The 19,709-nt window shown below is 34.2% G+C and overlaps 1 protein-coding gene across 3 annotated transcripts; it reads right to left on the bottom strand.

The window, feature by feature from the left end:
- Window positions 1-14,140: 14,140 nt before the first annotated feature.
- On the bottom strand, window positions 14,141-18,188 carry LOC110657164 (seipin-2). 3 transcript variants are annotated; one of them, XM_021814262.2, is made up of 3 exons: window positions 16,926-18,188; window positions 15,442-16,022; window positions 14,141-14,445 (listed from the first exon to the last, which is right to left on the bottom strand). In XM_021814262.2, the coding sequence occupies exons 1-2, from the start codon at window positions 18,015-18,017 to the stop codon at window positions 15,489-15,491; spliced, it is 1,626 nt and encodes a 541-aa protein (XP_021669954.2). In that variant the 5' UTR covers window positions 18,018-18,188; the 3' UTR covers window positions 14,141-14,445; window positions 15,442-15,488. The 3 variants fall into 3 exon arrangements, with proteins under 3 accessions (XP_021669954.2, XP_021669955.2, XP_021669956.2); XM_021814263.2 differs by having other exon boundaries at window positions 14,141-14,515; window positions 16,926-18,154; XM_021814264.2 differs by lacking the exon at window positions 14,141-14,445 and adding an exon at window positions 14,530-14,785 and having other exon boundaries at window positions 16,926-18,154.
- Window positions 18,189-19,709: the final 1,521 nt, after the last annotated feature.

The following is a 19,709-nucleotide window of genomic DNA, read 5'->3' as shown; positions in this document are numbered from 1 at the left end:
AAATGAATAGAATTCTCTTTATATTAAAAATGAATTAGTTATAAAATCATTAAAAAATTATTTTTCCACTAAAATTCTATTTTAATTAAGTTTAGAAGTATAAAATGGTAGGTAAAGTCTTAAGTTTAGGACATGGTTAAAATGCTTTTTTTTTTGGCACATATAAGAATAATCTTATTCATAAAATCTAGAGAATTAAACAAAAATAAAATATAAAATGCTAGTGAATATGCATCTGAATAGTTATAGCTATAGAGACCAATCCCCTCACCATGAAAGATCTCTTTCTCTAAGAAATAAAAACAAATGTTAGCATTTTGTTTTGGAGGTCATATCAGTACTTAGAATATATATAAACATGAATACACTTGTAATTTGTCAGCAATCAGACTTTTAGTGTAATTTTTCCCCCTTATTTTTTTAATTTTTCACTTGTTTAAAAATTTCATCGTTTATTTCATTAAGTAAATAATGACGCTATTAATATATATCTTCGTATTATTATATTTTCATACATTAAAATAAAGTAATAAATTTTGATAATTAATTAAAAATTGACCATAAAAGAAAAAAGTCATAAAAAAAATAAAATTATCATTTTAAATTTTAATTTGATATTTATCAATATTTTTAAAATAGAAAAGTAAAAAAAAGTAAATGTCTATTTTTTTTAGTTAAATTTCATAAAAATGGTCAATTTTTTTTAACAAAAGTGAATTTTTGTTTTTTAATTTAATTTTTACAAAAAAAAACTAAATTCTTTTGAAGTAAAAAAAGTAACGATTTTTATATAAATAATTTTCATTTTAGTTATTTTTTATAACATTTTATTTTAAATTATAATAAAAAAACTTAATTAAATAGAATTTAATTACAAGTAGAATTAAGACTTTTAAATTTACATAAACTCTAAAATCTATTTAATTAATAAATTTTTTTTAAAATAAATTAATTTGTAAGAGTCAATTAAATTTTGTTTTTTATTATCATATTAATAAATTACTATGGGTGTCACGACCCAACCTATGGGCCAGACCGGCACTAGGACCTGGGCCAGCCTAAAGCCCCCGAGGCCCGTAGTAAGCCTTAACTATTCATTAACCCAACTCTAAGGCCCATTTGGGCCCAATTTCAAGAAAACAAACGGACAGAGTCCGGCCATAAAATGGACTTTCCAACGGGGAGTTTTTGACTCACCCGACCTGTAAACACAATAAATACTCAATTGGGGAGCTCAGCTCACCCTCCACATACTCATCAACATAAAATAAATGGGAGCTCAGCTCCCTCATCCAATCCATCAACATGCATAACATATTTAAGTTTACAGGTCCAACATGATAAAAATATTACAGACCAATTTCAAATAAATACTGCTAACACATGCGGAAATTCTAGGAGTAATTAAAATTACACAATATTGATAAACAACCTGCGAGGTAGAAAAGCAGGTTAACCCAAAACAAAATATCCTCCTGTGGCCTGTAAAAATTTTTGAACAGGAGTGAGCGGAGAGTAAAATATCAATCTTAACTATAATCTCTATAACTATCTGCAACTAATGCAACCTGTAGAGTGAAATGCAACATCAACACCATATTCACATCATAGCATCAAAAAGGTAATTTGGAGCACTCACACACCCTGTAACATCATTCATAGTATATGGGAGCTGATCCCCTATACGACTCTCTTAAATCCAACTGTGCCGTGAAGAACTCACTGGACTTCCACTTAAATACCAAATCGGGTCAAGAACTCAAGCCGTGTCTACCCCGAAGGACCGGTCCCGAAGAACTCAAGCCGTGTCTACCCGTCCTATCCATAGTCCACACCACATCACACGCACGCCAACGCACGACACCGCCTCCAAATTACCACGACAACACTCATGGCACATTATTATCAATGCAACATAATTCGTGCCTAGAGTTTAACTACATAAATATATGCATATAAGTGATGCATGGGCATCTTGAACATATAATAATATCAAATTACGATTAAAATTAATATTTTACTCACAGACTTGACGATAAATCACCGTGGTGGTGGGCGGAGGAAGAAGGCTCACCGACAATTACATTACATCTATTTAATAAATTTGACTCAATACAACAAAGAAAAGATCAAGCACGTCCTAAGTCGTTAGAAAATCAGTCTCCCTATACCTAGGACCTACCCGACTGAAAAAGGGCTAAAAACGCACTTCTATATTCACAATCCATACATCAGTTCAATCATATCACACCCTCCCGGGCCCATCAAATCAATCATCCATCACAATGCGCAAAATTTCAATTTAGTCCTTATTATTGATCATTTTTGCAAAAGCGCCCAAACAAGCTCAAAAATTATAAAACTTTGCCCCACGGTCCTTAGCAATATTACTAAGCTATTGCAAAAAGAATCGTAATTTTCTAAGCTACCACGAATATTTTATGGATTTTTAATCCTATTCAAGCACTAGAAAATTACGTAAAAACAAGGATCGGGTTTACCTTTGCCGATTCGACTTGAGGAACGCGCCGACGTCGACAATGGGGGCTAGCCAAAACCTCGGTCCAATTCGAGACTTTTCGAAATTTGCGCCCGATCAATTGTCGAATTTCCGCGAATCGAGGATACCTACACGAAGCCCATAACACGGGGGTTAGTACATAAATTTTTTCAGAATTTTCTAAGCTCATTTAATGCTCGGAAAAACAAGTTCCGTGGGACCCACCAAAAACGTTGTCGGAAAATTTTGAAATTAATATCCCGAAGCCCTCGCCGAGTGGAGCGGTAGCCTCGGTTTTCTCGTGGATTCACGGTTGAGAAATCTAGCCCAAAAGTCGAAATGGCGAAAATCTTCCCGAGCAAAAATCGGACAATCCGCTCGATGGATTTCGGCGTTCTTGGTGTCTATGGAAAGCTCTCACGAGTAGATGATTTTGGACACAAGACCCGGTCCAATCGGTGGCGGATCGGCAGGGAGAGGAGGAGAGAGAAAAGAAAGAGAAAAGAGAGACGCGGGAGAAGAAAAAGGAAAGGGGGCCGGTTCGATTCGACCGGTCCGATCCGTCCGGTTCGATTCGATTCGATTCGAAATACAAAATTTTGAATTTTAAAACGAGGTCCAAAAATTCGAAAAATTGAAAATTCAGAAAATACGTAGACTCTAAATATATTTTTAGTTTTACCACGTGGTCTTTAAATTAATTTTTAAAAATCATCAAAGTTTATATTTTCGGAAAATCGAACCCGATTTTTAAAATCCGAAAAATCTCAAAAAAATTCCTAAAATTCAAATAAAATTAAAATGCCAAAAATACTCATAAATAATAAAATTTGGGGTGTTACATTCTTCCCCCCTTACAGAAAATTCGTCCTCGAATTTTTTACACAAGGCAGAATAAAGTACATGATTATACATTGAACAAGTAAGGGTACTTGCTACGCATGTCCCGCTCTGACTCCCAGGTGCACTCTTCCACTGACTGACTCCTCCACAAAACCTTGACCATAGGGATCTATTTGGATCTCAGCTGTCTCACTTGGTAGTCCACTATGGCTCTGTTTGCTCCTCAAATGTCAAGTTCTCTTTAGCTCTATCACATCCGTGAGAAGGATCGGGAATGTATTTCCTGAGCATGGAGATGTGAAACACGGGATGAACGTGAGAGAGGTTGGGTGGTAGCTCCAACCGGTAGGCAACTGCTCCCACTCTATCAGTAACCTCAAAAGGTCCAATATACCGAGGTGCCAACTTGCCCTTCTTTCCAAATCTCATGACTCCCTTCATTGGAGAAACCTTTAGGAATACATAGTCGCCTTTGCAAACTCCACATCCCTCCGTGCATAACTCTTGTCCTCGGTCGTTCCTCGATTAAAGGAACTATCTCTGAAGTGTACTGCACTAGGTCTACATCATGCACCTTCGCTTCTCCCATTTCCATCCAACACAGAGGAGACCTACACTTTCTTCCATATAGTGCCTCATAGGGTGTCATCCCTATGCTGGAATGATAATTGTTGTTGTAGGCATACTCCACCAAAGGTAGCTAATCATCCCATTGACCTCCAAAATCCAAGACACTCATGCGAAGCATGTCTTGATGTTTGGATTGTCCTTCGAGGGTGGAAAGGAAGTTCAATTGTGTGCCAAGTGCCTCCCGCAACTTTCTCCAAAACCGAGAAGTGAATCGGGCCCTGGATATTATGAACTCCATGCAACTGACTATTTCTCGAATATAGAGAATATGTAGTCTTCACGGTAAGAAGTGAGCTGATTTGGTCAAGCGGTCTACAATTACCCATATCGAATCATATCCTCGCGTGGTACGAGGCAAATCCACAAAATCCATAGTGATCATTTCCCACTTCCATTCGGGATAGGGAGCTCTTGCACTTCCCGACGGTCTCGTGTTCAAATTTCACCTTCTGACAAGTCAAGCACTTGGACACAAAGTCTGCTATGTCTCTCTTCATGCCATTCCACCAATAGCTATCTTTCACATCATGGTACATCTTGGTGGAACCTGGATGGACACTGTAAAGTGTGTAGTGTGCCTCTTGCATGATTTCATTTCTGAGATTGTCCACATCGGGCACACATATCCTAGAACCTTGCACTAGGGCGCCATCATTGGCAAATCCAAACTCACCACCTTCGCCTTGCTGTACTCTTTCTATGATCTTCATCAATTGTTGGTCTCTGTGCTGGGAAACTCTAACTCTGTCCCTCAAGTCTGGCCTCACTGAAAAGTGAGCCAATAATACCCCCTCATCTGACAGATCTAGGATTAAACCTTGATCCATCAATTCATGTACCTCCCGAATCAACGGTCTCTTCTCTACCGAAATGTGCGCAAGATTTTCTGCTCAAGGCATCTGCCACAACATTGGCCTTTCCAGGGTGGTACTGGATGGTGCAATCATAGTCCTTCAGAAGCTCCATCCATCTCCTCTGTCTCAAGTTCAAGTCCCTCTGTTGGAAGATGTATTTCAAACTCTTATGGTCGGTGTATATCTCGCACACTTCCCCATACAGGTAGTGTCTCCAGATTTTTAGTGCAAAGACTACAGCCGCCATTTCCAAATCATGGGTGGGGTAGTTCTGCTCATGCCTCTTCAGTTGCCTTGAAGCATAAGCCACTACCTTTCCATTCTGCATCAAAACACACCCTAGGCCAACTCTGGAGGCGTCATAATACACGGTGTATCCTTCACCACTCACAGGTAGTGTCAACATGGTTAGACACTCCTTAAGCTTTTGGAAACTCACCATCATCTGTCCAAATGAATGGAACATTCTTCCCGGTCAACTTAGTTAGGAGCCGCTATCCCGGAGAAATCTTGTACAAAACGCCTATAGTAGCTAAACAAAACTTCGCACCTCGTTGTAGGCCTAAGCCAATCGATTCTGACTTCAATTTTCTTGGGATCCACTTGAATGCCATCACTAGAAACCACGTGTCCCAAGAATGAGATGCTTTCTAGCCAAAATTCACATTTTGAAAATTTGGCGTATAGCTGGTGCTCCCTCAAGGTTTGCAACACCATCCTCAAGTGCCACAAGTGTTCTTCCTCGGTCCGAGAGTATACCAGAATGTCATCTATGAATACGATGACAAAAAGGTCAAAAAATGACTTGAACACCAAGTTCATCAAGTCCATGAAGGTGCATTAGTGAGTCCAAAAGACATCACCAAGAACTCATAATGACCATATCTTGTCTGAAAGCCGTTTGGACACGTCCTCATTCTGATTCTCAAGCGATGGTAGCCTGATCGCAGGTCTATCTTGGAAAAGAATCTAGCTCCTTGGAGCTGATCGAACAAATCATCGATCCGAGGAAGTGGATACTTATTCTTCACAGTCACCTTGTTCAGCTGTCTATAGTCAATACACAACCTCAATGACCCATCCTTCTTTCTCACAAATAGAACAGGAGCACCCCAGGGTGAAGTGCTCGGACGTATGAAACCCTTGTCCAAAAGCTCCTGTAGTTGCTCCTTCAGCTCTTTCAATTCTGCTGGTGCCATCCTGTAAGGTGGCATGGATATGGGGTTTGTACCCGGAATAACATCAATGCAGAACTCTATTTCCCTTCCTGGTGGCAACCCTAGAAGCTCCTCTGGGAAGACATCCATAAATTCTCTGACAACAGGAATATTTTCCATGCTGACACCTTCTATAGATGTATCTCTCACCAATGCCAAATACCCTTGGCATCCACGCCTCAACATTTTTCTAGCACTAATTGCTGACACCAAATTATATGGAGCCACGCTCCTGTCACCATCAAAGCTAAACTCTTCCACACCAGGTATGTGGAAATACACCTTTTGTTCCCTAAGGTGGCATAATGAGTCGCCAACCAGTCCATCCCGAGATTACATTGAAATCCATTCTTGGTAGAGGAACCAAGTCCTTTGGGAGGATCTTTCCATCCACTACCACTGGGCTACCCGGAAATACCATGTCTACTTCTATGTTGTCACTAAGTGGGGTAGCTACTGACAAAGGGCACTCTAAAGTTGTAGGGTTTCTACCCAACCTCATGGCAAACACAGGGGAGACAAATGAGTGCGTAGCACCCGGATCTATCAAAATACGAGCCTCATAAGAATAGACCAGAAGAATACCTGCCACAACTGCATTTGAAGCTTGAGCATCCTGGTGGGTCAGGGTGAAAACCCGTGTTTGACCCCTACCGAGTGGCGAACCACGATCGACTTCTACCTCCCGACCGCCTCCAAATCCACGTCCCCCTTGTCCTCGGCCCATCGCCATGTTGGAAGCACCGGATACAATTGTCGAGGAACATTTGCAGTAACCGTGACCCCATCCGTGGCTCACAAAACAGGCGATCTCTAGCAAAGTGGCCGGTTGGCCACACACAAGCATACTCGACCCCATCAAACAAGGTCACGAATGTCCTCTTCCACACTTGTGCACGGTGCCAAAGAGGATCTGAACGAGCAGGCGCCTTGGGATCGCAGTGCGAACCCTCGGGATTTGTGTCTAAAACCACTCCTCTTATTTCTGCTTCTTCCTCTGTAAGTAGTTTGGCCACCACTATCCATAGTACCCGTGTGGGGAACACCTGAAGAACCCTCTGCTCTGTTTTTCTTTGCTCTTCATTGTCATCCACAAGATAGCTAACCTCAATCGCTCGATTCACCACCACATCAAAAGATCGGACATCATGGCCAGTTCGCATACCTCTGTCAAGCCCCTTTATTAATCTTTTCACCTTCATCTTTAGCTCTGCTGCGAGGGCATATCTGCTCAATTAGCATATTCATCTGGACCTGCCATTCTGTCTTAAGGCCTCAAAGGCCCACTGTTTCTGATCTCTGAAGCTTTCTGGCACTAACCGATTGATGAAAAGTTCCACAAACTGAGCCCATGTCAAACCCTCCATCCGGGGTAACACGTAGTCACTCATCCACTGTCTAGGCATAGGCCCCATGACGTGCTGCATACACTCTACCAATCTTCTATCGAATCTAAAAATCGATATGCGTCGTCTGACACATCATAGGTACTAGGCACCAACTTCTTGAAATTTATGATCTGTTTGTAAGATTCCTCTCTTGGTGCGGTGGTGGAGGATGGACCATATCGCGCCATCATGTCGATGGTTCTCCTAGAGTACGCCATTGGGTCCATGGGACCTGTGCCATAAGGAATTCTGTCTTGGGGTTGCTGCTCCTCTACTTGAGCGACTCTAGGCCTCCTACCCGCCTCCTGGCGGCGCCTCATCTGTCGACACTTCGTCGGGCACATAGTTACAGTGCGATGGCAGCTCTCACCTTCTACGCATTTTCACGAAATTCAGACATTAGCCCACAAAATTCAAAGCGCACATTATACAGCTCTATAGACTCATATTTATACATAACATATGGAGCAGAAACTAGAAGCAAAGATGACAATGCAAGACGAATGTGGACCCTATATTTCCGCATGTGACTCCTATTAGACTCTTCCCAACACTTTAGACAACATTCCCTAAGAAGGAGCCTAAGCTCGATACCACATTTGTCACGACCCAACCTATGGACTAGGACACAGGCGACCTAAAGCCCCGAGGCCGTAGTAAGCCTTAACTATTCATTAACCCAACTCTAAGGCCCATTTGGGCCCAATTTCAAGAAAACAAACGGATAGAGTCCGGCCATAAAATGGACTTTCCAACGGGGAGTTTTTGACTCACCCGACCTGTAAACACAATAAATACTCAATTGGGGAGCTCAGCTCACCCTCCACATACTCATCAACATAAAATAAATGGGAGCTCAGCTCCCTCATCCAATCCATCAACATGCATAACATATTTAAGTTTACAGGTCCAACATGATAAAAATATTACAGACCAATTTCAAATAAATACTGCTAACACATGCGGAAATTCTAGGAGTAATTAAAATTACACAATATTAATAAACAACCTGCGAGGTAGAAAAGCAGGTTAACCCAGAACAAAATATCCTCCTGTGGCCTGTAAAAATTTTTGAACAGGAGTGAGCGTTCGACTCAGAGAGTAAAATATCAATCTTAACTATAATCTCTATAACTATCTGAAACTAATGCAACCTGTAGAGTGAAATGCAACATCAACACCATATTCACATCATAGCATCAAAAGGTAATTTGGAGCACTCACACACTGTAACATCATTCATAGTATATGGGTGATCCCTATCTGACTCTCTTAAATCAATCGGTGCAGTGAAGAACTCGGACTTCCACTTAAATACCAAATCGGGGTCCAATGAAGAACTCAAGCCGTGTCTACCCAGGAAGGGTCAATGAAGAACTCAAGCGTGTCTACCGTCCTATCCATAGTCCACACCACATCACACGACGCCAACGCTGCTTCGCTCCAAATTACCACGACAACACTCATGGCACATTAATTATCAATGCAACATAATTCGTGCCTAGAGTTTAACTACATAAATATATGCATATAAGTGATGCATGGGCATGCTGAACATATAATAATATCGAAATTACAGTTAAAATTAATATTTTACTCTCAGACTTGACGAGAAATCACTGTGGTGGCTGGGAGGAGGAAGAAGGCTCACTGACAATTACATTACATCTATTTAATAAATTTGACTCAATACAACAAAGAAAAAGATCAAGAACGTCCTAAGTCGTGCCGAAAATCCGGCAGAGTCTCCCCTAAACCTAGTACCTACCCGACCTGAAAAAGGGCTAAAACGCACTTCTATATTCACAATCCATACATCAACGGTTCAATCATATCACACCCCCTCCCGGGCCCATCAAATCAATCATCCATCACAATGCGCAAAATTTCAATTTAGTACTTATTATTGATCATTTTTGCAAAAACTGCCCAAACAAGCTCAAAAAATTATAAAACTTTGCCCCACGGTCCTTAGCAATATTACTAAGCTATTGCAAAAAGAATCGTAATTTTCTAAGCTACCACAAATATTTTATGGATTTTTAATCCTATTTAAGCACTAGAAAATTACGTAAAAAAAAGGTTAGGGTTTACCTTTGCCGATTCCGACTTCGAACGCTGGGGCGTCGACAATGGGGCTAGCCAAAACCTCGGTCAATTCGGAGACTTTTAGCAGTGCATGCGGTCCGAAATTTGCGATCAATCGTCGAATTTCCGCGAATCGAGGATACCTACGAAGCCCATAACACGGGGTTAGTACATAAATTTTTCAGAATTTTCTAAGCTCATTTAATGCTCGGAAAAACACTGCGAAGTTCGTGGGACCCAAAAAACGTTGTCGGAAAATTTTGAAATTAATATCCCGAAGCCCTCGCCGAGTGGAGCGTCTTGGTAGCCTCTTTTTTCGTGGGATTCACGATTTACGAGAAATCTCGCCCAAAAGTCGAAATGGGCGAAAATCTTCCCGAGCACAAATCGGACAATCCGCTCGATGGATGTCGGCGTTCTTGGTGTCTCTGGAAAGCTCTCGCCGAGTAGATGAGTTTGGACACAAGACCGGTCCAATCGGTGGCGGATCGGCGGATTTGGCGGAGCGGCAGCGCGAGAGGAGGAGAGAGAAAAGAAAGAGAAAAGAGAGACGCGGAGAAGAAAAAGGAAAGGGGCGGTTCGATTCGACCGGTCCGATCGATCGGTTCGATTCGGCGGTTCGATTCGAAATACAAAATTTTGAATTTTTAAAAACGAGGTCCAAAAATTCCGAAAAAATTCCAGAAAATTCAGAAAAATACGTAGACTCTAAATATATTTTTAGTTTTACCACGTGGTCTTTAAATTAATTTTTAAAAATCATCAAAGTTTATATTTTCGGAAAATCGAACCCGATTTTTAAAATCCGAAAAATCTCAAAAAAATTCCTAAAATTCAAATAAAATTAAAATGCCAAAAATACTCATAAATAATAAAATTTGGGGTGTTACAATGGGTATTTTTGGCAACACCAATGTGTCTCTCCCTTTCCACGTTTATATATAGTATAGATATATTATAGATATATAAATAAATAGATAAATTGTACATTATTAGATAGATTAATAATTTTTTTATTTATTAATTTTTTATTTTAATTAATTACTTTTGATAAAATTTTATATTTAATTAAAGTTAAATATAAATAAGATAAAAAATTTTAAACTTATATAAACTCGAAGTTACGTATTTTAAATTTATATAAATTTTAAAATTAATTTAAAAAATAAAATTATAATTATAATTAATTTTAAAAATGAAGGACAATTTAGGTAAAGTCAATACTCTCCTCCCTGGTATATTTATATATAATATAGATAAAGAAAGGGGAATGTTTGAGGATTGAATTTTGAGGGTTAAAATTCTGTAAAAAGGATAAATAAAAAATTATTTAGGGAGAAAGGCTCCTTATAATAAATCAATTTTGAATGTTTACAATTTGATATATTTTTTTTATTAAATTATTACTATTATACTCCATTTTTTTTTTTTAATAATTATGTTCAACTTATCATATGACATTTTTAATCCAAATATTAGAGATTTTTTCCATATAAAAAAAATACTTAAGTAAACATTTTAATTTCATTGATATTAGAAATCTCAAAGATATTAAATTTTAAAAATCAATTTACTAATTAAAGGAAATAAGATACATTACTAAATTATATTAGTTATATAATAAAATATTTCATATTAAAAAATAGTGAAGAGAATAAATTAGTCATTAAATATAAAAAAAAATAGAGATATAATTAAAAAGCCTGGAATAAAAGAATAGTGAAAGTTATTTCTCTTTCTATATATTAGTATAATAACAATTTAATTGAGTTTTTAATGTGTTTATTAAATATTTTTTTAAAATATACTTTTTTTACACTCACTAAAATAATGTGATTATGTTGTTGTTAAGTCTATAGAAATAGTGTAACAAAATTAACAAATTGTATGTTTTGTTAAAATTATTTATTATGCAAGATATAATTAAAAAGCCTGGAATAAAAGAATAGTGAAAGTTATTTCTCTTTCTGTATATTAGCATAATAACAATTTAATTGAGTTTTTAATGTGTTTATTAAATATTTTTTTAAAATATAATTTTTTACACTCACTAAAATATTGTGATTATGTTGTTGTTAAGTCTATAGAAATAGTGTAACAAAATTAACAAATTGTATGTTTTGTTAAAATTATTTATTATGCAAGCCTTAATAATTTTGGCACCTTGTTTTATAAAAACATGCATAGCTGAAAGGAAAATAATAAAAAAATCCTCTTGAATTAATATATAAAAATTTTTTTAAAAAAATTGATTAAATGAGATTGAATAATTTTTTTGACTTATAGTATGTTTGGTAGAATGTTAAAAAATTAAGAATTAAGTGTTATTCTTATAAATTTTAATCTTTAAGGAGGATAATTATTAACTTAAGCTCTCCAAAGTTAACTTCGTATAAATATTAATGAGATAAAAAATTAACATATTTTCTTTTAAGTATTTAACAATATTAATGAGAGTTAAATTTTACAAGGATAGCAATCACCTCTTGTTAATCTCGTACTAAACATTATATTAGAGTTAAGTAAATTTTGTAATTTAATTAGTGAACATTTAATCAATATTTGCTTTTATTTTTAGGAATTTTTTTTATCACTAAATATAAAATTAATTAAAAATAATAAATAAAAACTCTTTCAATAATACAAATATAATTAGAACACACATATTTTATATGAAAAAAAAATTATTAAATACTTATTTCATTAGTATTTTATTGAATTTCAATTATTATTTTTAAAATGTTAAATTCTTTTAAAAATTTTCATTTTTTTTATCAAATCACTCGTGATTTATTTTGTATTATATTTATCATATAATTAGTCATATTAAATAACATAAATAATATAATTATTTTGATACTATTAAATAAATTTCATCCTTATTAATTATTGTAAAATAATAACTAAAATTTAATTATATTTAAATAAAAACCTAATTTCATCATTCAAAATTTTAAATATAGGGAGAAAGAGATACAGTAGAAAGCATAAATAAATATTTGAGAATCGAAAAAAACAAAACAAAAATGTATTAATATGATCACGATAGATAAATGTAAGCTAAAATAGAATATGGTCTGTACATTAAAATATATTCAAATTAAATATAAATCAATTAGTGAAATACGTGTCATTAACTTTTTTTTTTTGAAAGACATGCAAAACATGCAAAAGACATAGTATAAATTGATATTTCATGATGTTATGCCTTTGCTTATATTTTTTACTATCAAGTTAAAAAGTAAATGGATATGTACCGTTAGATTTTATTTGTCATTTAAATGAATTGATTTTAATATTATTTCTATTAAAACGAAAATAATCTTTATTTATTTATTTAATTATTTATCCAATTTAATAAAAATACTAATTATTATATAACATTATTAAAATATTTTAAAATATATTATTGCCTTTATTATTTTAAAGATCAACCCTTTTTTTTATCTTTATATCATTAGGAAAAGTTTGAAATTTTTAAAAATTATAATATTTTATATTGAGCTAACATCTTATAAAATTTTTAGAATTTTAAAAATAAAAATGGAAATTTAGTTTCATGATAAAAGAATAATGGGTTGCATAGCTAATAAATTTAAAATAGTAAATATATAATATAAAATATGAAGAACTTTTAAATTTTTATAATATATATATGAATAGTAATTAATCAAAAAGAAAATATTTTATTTATAAATTACTCTTATCAAATTGACTTATAAATTGTTAATTAAAGTAATTTTTAAAACTATTATTTTTATAATAATTTATATTTAGGTATAATTTTTTATTATAAAAAATTGAAACACGTTGGTTGATTTCCAAAAATTATTTTAAAAGTTGATACAAAATAATCTTTTAATTGTCCTTAAAAACAATAAAAAAATATTAGATCTTTTAACATATTAGTAATAATATAATTCATCTCCTCATTATTACGTATATCAACACTGGGTTTTTATAATGGAAGAAACACACTGGATTTTTGCAGCTTTAATCACATTTGAGTGTTTTTTTTTTTTGCGAATATTCTTAGTGCATCATAATTGATTAGTGATGTTGGTCCGCGAGGCTTTGAATCCAAAATTAAAGTACAGCTGGGCGTTGAATGGAAGACTTTACAAAGTACAATATACCGAATTCAAGTAAATTTGAGTGTCGATGATTTTGCCATTGCTGTGAGCTTGTGAAGAAATGACAGAATCATAACCAATAAAATCACCATTTTACTGTAAAAATCTCAACAAATCACCACTTAAAATGAGAAAGAGAAGGAAACAATTTTAAAAGAGTTGAAAGTTAAATTGTTCATAGTTGAAATGAAAAAGATGAGATGTAAGGTAGAGAATAGAGGACTAACTCCTACTCCGTAACATCTGTAATTTACACGGCGCCGCGTAGAAGCTAGAAGCCTCTGGCAATCTCGTTTTAAAAAGGAAACCCATTTTTCTAGTCAGGCTAATGGCTCAAATATTTATTAATTAACATATTATAATTTATTTTTTCAAAAATAATAAGCTAAGCATTAAATTGCCACCGTCATTTCTAAGATAACTAAATAAATTCATACAATAAATTATTATTATTATTGTTATTATTTTCAAAAAAAATATTAATTAATTTATTTAAAATTAAACAAATTATTTTATTTATTATTTATCTATAACGTATATAACATATATTTAAAAGTACAAATAAATGGGTAAACTAGCGTACAGATTGTCATTTTTCACTCAATGAACTCAAATTTCGATTCAATCGTGGCATCCCGAAAAAGCAAACTGACTAAGCCTATCCCTGAAATATCAAAAAATAACCAAGTGGCCAATCACGTTTCCATAACCATATCTCGACCGGTTGCGACCACGTTCCGGGTAACTGTGTTACAATGTAAGCTGCTTCAGCTTAAGTTGCACAGAAATATTCTACAACAGAAAGAACAAAAAGTTGCTCTGAGGTTCCGTTCATGGCTTGAAAAGTTTATAATGAAAGCAGCTAAACATCAAAGAGACAATACAACACCAAGTTACTGTATATCCAATAAAACAATACCAGTTTTGACAACAAAATAAAATAAAATAAAGCAAAAGCAGAAAAATTAAATTGAGCATACACAATTTACACTTCATTCATCAAAAGAATTGCTGGACATTATTTATGGCACTGATCATTACTGAACACCAATAATCTAATGGGATCCTTAAGCATGAATCCACTGCCATTGCCCCCCAACATCTAACAGCGTCCATGGCCACCACCAACAACCTCCCACAACACAAATTCAGTGACCAGAACCATGCAAAACAATTTCAGTCAGGAAATCTAATGGCAATTGCCCAACATGTCATCAAGCAATAATAACCAAATCTTAGGCCTAAAAAAGTAAGTCATAGCAAAAGAAATAAGGGAAAAAAATGAAGAAAAAGGAAATTGGAGATATGCTGGGATTTTTTTTATTTTTTCATTTTATTATAATTATTTTTTATTTGCCGCTTGAAGGGTGGTTTCATGTAAGAGTGTAAATGAGCCTATTTTCACCTACTCAAGAATCAGCTCACAAAATATTCAAATTTGATTTAATTGAGTTCAACTTGAATAAGCTCAAAAAGCAATTCTTTCTGATTATAAAATACATACCACATTAGCAAATTAAGAGTTTTGGCATATGATCTTTCAAATTTTGTGACAATGGACACCTATGTTAAAATAGACTTAGTCCACTGGTGCATAACAAATCAAATCTTAGTAGAATAAGTCCCCTTTTTTCATTTTTTTTCTTTCTTTTCAAATTAAAAAAATTAGTGCATAGAAATGCGGTCTTTCCACATGTAAAATTATTCATCAATCAAATCATTGATAAATAATAATACATACATTTTGGTACAGATAATTAAAAAAAAAAAGTTGATCAAGTGCCATACCTTAAATGAGTATATGGTCCAGAAAATGTACTACTGCAGTTGGAGGTTCAATCTTTACTTTCAGCGTTACCATCTGACACGTGAAAACCTTGTCCCGAACCTAGTTCTGAGAGATTTTTTGGAGTTGAATTGTTGACAGCAGGAACATCTCTTGGCCTAGTTCTCGGAATAATTACAGGTCTACAACAGATTAGGGTGAACAACAATTCTATTATAAACAACATCATGGTGATCCATACAAACATGGTTTTCTTCCAGGACCATATAATCCATTTTACTACAGGAAGTTCAGACTCAAGTATAAGGGATGCATCATATATTTCTGGGATCCCACCTGCAAGCCGGAACTCAGCTCGTTGCTCAATTATCACTTTTAGGCAGGAAGTAGGCACATCTCCTTCCTTAAAACCTCTAAACTTTACCTTTAGAATTTGGGATTCTAACATGTAGCCAGTGACCAGAGGTGCTAGCTTAAAGAAAGTTAGTAGGAAGCGGATAGGTTCGCTTCTGAATTTTAACATGCACAGCTGTCTTTTGCTGCTAAGGGTTTTACCATCTCCAGACAGGAAATCCACCCGGACCTTTAAACGAACAACAAACAATCAATAAAACTGAAAATCATGAATTTAGAGATCATTAAATTTATTGCTAAGTACTAGGAGTATAAAACAGGGAAATATACAAAATACTGCTAAAATTATTTAAAAAAGGACTACGGAAAAAAAACTATGCTTCCAATAAAAATAGCTATCTTCCATATCTGTATTAAATTTTGGAATCCTATATCCTAAAAATATTTTAATTCTCTGGACTATTTCATTCTGACCAGTTTAAGAGATGTCTCTGCCAATCAAATTCAATGATGCTAAGTATATTTCACTTAAGTGCTGCCACAATGTTTATCTGGTACAATATCTTCTGATTATGGCCCAGTTTGGTGTTACTTATGCAAAAACTCCCAGGCCAAAAAGGCAGCTTATGGGAGAAGCTTGTTCCTAGAGCTTTTTGGCAAACTTCTATGAAATTGGACTTGTGCACTTAACCCAACCTGCAGTGCTAAACTCCCTCTATATGTCCTTGCAGATTCTGTCAAACTGTTACTGATTTCCACCAACTCCAGGACAAAACAACATGTTTCTAAGCACTGCTTTTATTATGAGCACCACGAGAATATAACCTAATGCAAACTCAAAACCAAAAAAAGAAAAGCCCTCTGCCTAACAGGAAGAAGGAGGCGAAGGTTGAGGCTCTCTTCCATCTTATATCATTGGCAAGAGTTTTCGGTTAACAAACAATAACTAAGGAACTAATTTCTTCACAAGAAGAGACAAAATGAATAAAATTTGAGATCATGAACAGAAAACTTTGAACGACATACATACTTACAAGTTACAAATATTAACACACAAAAAATTGCAAATTTCAAAAAATAAAATAGCATCCAAAAGATTGCAACTTCCATTTTTGATGAATCAAAGTGTTACCTGAAAAATCCCAAGATTTCTGTTATATCCAGACTCTGGCAATGTTAATAGAACATTAACTTCCAACTTATGATTAGGTGGTATAACCCGTGGCCCCAAACTCTTTTCTTCACAATTTACACTACAACCAACACCACGACATGACATTATTGGCACAAATGCAACAGGGCTATTCTGTGTGTAATCAAAATTCAATTCTTCCTTCATCTGCACTGGATTCTCCACCAAATTTCTGATCAAAGAGCCACTAACCATCATCGAGAAAACCAATAATCCACACAAAATAATACAAACATAAAAAGACCAGATCATCCCCCACCCAAATCGCACCAAAAGCTTCCATATCAACATATGTTCCTTTAACCAGCCGGTTATCAGTGGACTTAAAAACCCACTTATCAAGTTCAATAACCCGATCAAATTTTTCACGATAAATCCTCTGCCACGCCTCATGGCTCCAACGGGGTCAATAACAAACATATAGGAGAAATGTAAAGTCCATATGGGAAACGTAATAAATTTAACAAATAAACTAACTTGAAACACAATTGCCTTAATCACCAATCCGGCTATAAACTCAAGCAAATTTCCAGAGGCCGAGTCCCCAAGTTCATCGACCATTTCTACGGAGTCAATAAGCCGGTCATCATTCACTATCGATTTCACCTTCTTGTCATCATCGCATACTTTGCTTGTAACTTCAACAGAGTCCACTCGGTCCGGAATCCACCGAGTCGACTCAGAAAAGTCCAAATTCCTCTCGCGTTCATTTAAATCGCGAAAAAACCTGTGTCTTTTCTCTTTGTATTTCGTTTTGGAGTCGTAAGTTTGGGTAATGTCTGAATTGATACAGAAGGACTCCGTATTGAAGTCTTTGGATCCATTGCAAATTCCATGACCAGATGACAACCGGCGCCGGAGAGTGGTGATCGGATAAGAAACTTCAAGTGAGGATTCGCAGAGAGTGGAATCTGAAGTGGATTGATCTGATTGGTCTGCAACGGCACAGTCATGAAACGGAAAATCCTCGAGCCCATCGAAGAAGCAATCATCTTTTTGATCGGTTTTATCGCTTTGATTTGAAGGCTCCATTGAATGAACTGTGTTCTGAATTATGAACTAGAATTAGGGTTAGGGCTTCATTTTTATTCAAGATGAATAGGAAATTATTTATGCAAGAACTTTCTATCACGTTTCACTGCTAAATCTCGTTCATCTCATCTGTTGCGCGGAGATTGCAGTAATACCACGTGGTGGTTGGGCCTACATAACCACACGTCGGCACATCAATCGTCAGATCTCCCCCTCTGCTGTTCGTGAAGTTATCAACTCATTTTGACATTAGATTATAATTAATATTTTATCTTTTTTTTTTTTTATTTATATACATCATATACATTCAGCTAATTACTGGTAAAATAGTATCTAAATATATATATAAAAAGTTAAATATTTAATTTAAATCGAATCAATTTATAAAATTAATAAAATTAAATTATAATATTTTAAAATTAAATTAAATTAAAATAAATAAAAAATTAAATTGAATTGAACCGCTTTATTTTAATTTGATTCTGTTCAAATCGATCGTTTTTGAATTTATTTAATTTTTTAATTTAAATTTAATTTTTAAGTTATTTAATTTGATTTTAACCTTAATTTGAACCTAATAACCATTAATCAATGAAATTAAATAATTTATATAAATATAATTACATATAATTTATAAATTCCTCATAAAAATAAATTTATTCAAAAATAAAAAATACTATTTCATTTAGTTCGGTTTAAATCAAATTTTTTTCTCCAAAATTGAACAGAAATGAAATAACAAAAATTTCTAAAATATAAAATCGAACCAAATTAAATTATATCAAAAATCAAATTAAATTATTCGATTTAATTTTTCGGTTTAAATCGAATAGTATTTACCTCTACATATACTCCAAGTTAATCAATTGATGTAGGATAAGTCCAAAACCAAAAGCCGCATACAATTAGCATGATAGCTTATTGAGCCACTCACATATGAATTAATTTTTCTTTTAATTTGTATATATGTATGAAATTTATTATACAAATACACATGTTTAGGTAATTACTGACTGAATGATACACTTGTCACACTTATACATATACACCGTCAAATCTAATCAATCGATGTGTGATAAATCTAAGACCAAAAGCCACACACAATCATGATAGCTTATTGACTCTCTCACAAATGAATTAATTTTGCTTTTGATTTGTATATACACATATAAGACTTATTATCTATACACACATATTTAAGTAATTGTTGAGTAAAGGGTGCCTTTGTCGCGCTTATACACACGTAATATTTTATCTTAATTTAGCAGTAAAAATATAAACTAAATTTAGAAATATTTTGTTTTCTTATATGTACATTGATGAATCCAAAAAAGTATTTATCGGTGTGGTAAATGTGAAGACATGGTGAAGACAAAATTAAATTTACTTTTAATTGATTTAGTTTCCAACATAGTTGAATTAAAGATGTGACAGTTTTGAGAGGTAAAAATATTGTAAAAAAATCTAAAATTTTTGCAAAATAAAATATTTTTAAATTGAAATATTTTAAGAAAGAGGTCTAGTCAATGAGTTAAGATTATTTTAGTAATAAATTTTAAAAATTGAATAAGATAAAATACTATTAATATTCATCCAGTTTTAATTAACAGAAATTAACAAAACAAATAAATAAAATATATTGATTTAACTTAGACTTTATAAAGTCATATTATTTATAATTTAATTGTGTTT

Source organism: Hevea brasiliensis, chromosome 11, assembly GCF_030052815.1.
Source record: "Hevea brasiliensis isolate MT/VB/25A 57/8 chromosome 11, ASM3005281v1, whole genome shotgun sequence".
Classification (NCBI taxonomy): domain Eukaryota; kingdom Viridiplantae; phylum Streptophyta; class Magnoliopsida; order Malpighiales; family Euphorbiaceae; genus Hevea; species Hevea brasiliensis.
This window is presented reverse-complemented; position numbering and strand designations above follow the sequence as displayed.

Excerpts from the sequence above, each read along its gene's own strand:
- LOC110657164 (XM_021814262.2), bottom strand. The coding sequence starts at position 18,017 with ATGGAGCCTTCAAATCAAAGCGATAAAACCGATCAAAAAGATGATTGC. Across the intron at positions 16,023-16,925 it reads GAAATCTTGGGATTTTTCAG|GTCCGGGTGGATTTCCTGTC; the intron begins GTAACACTTTGA and ends GTTCGTTTAAAG.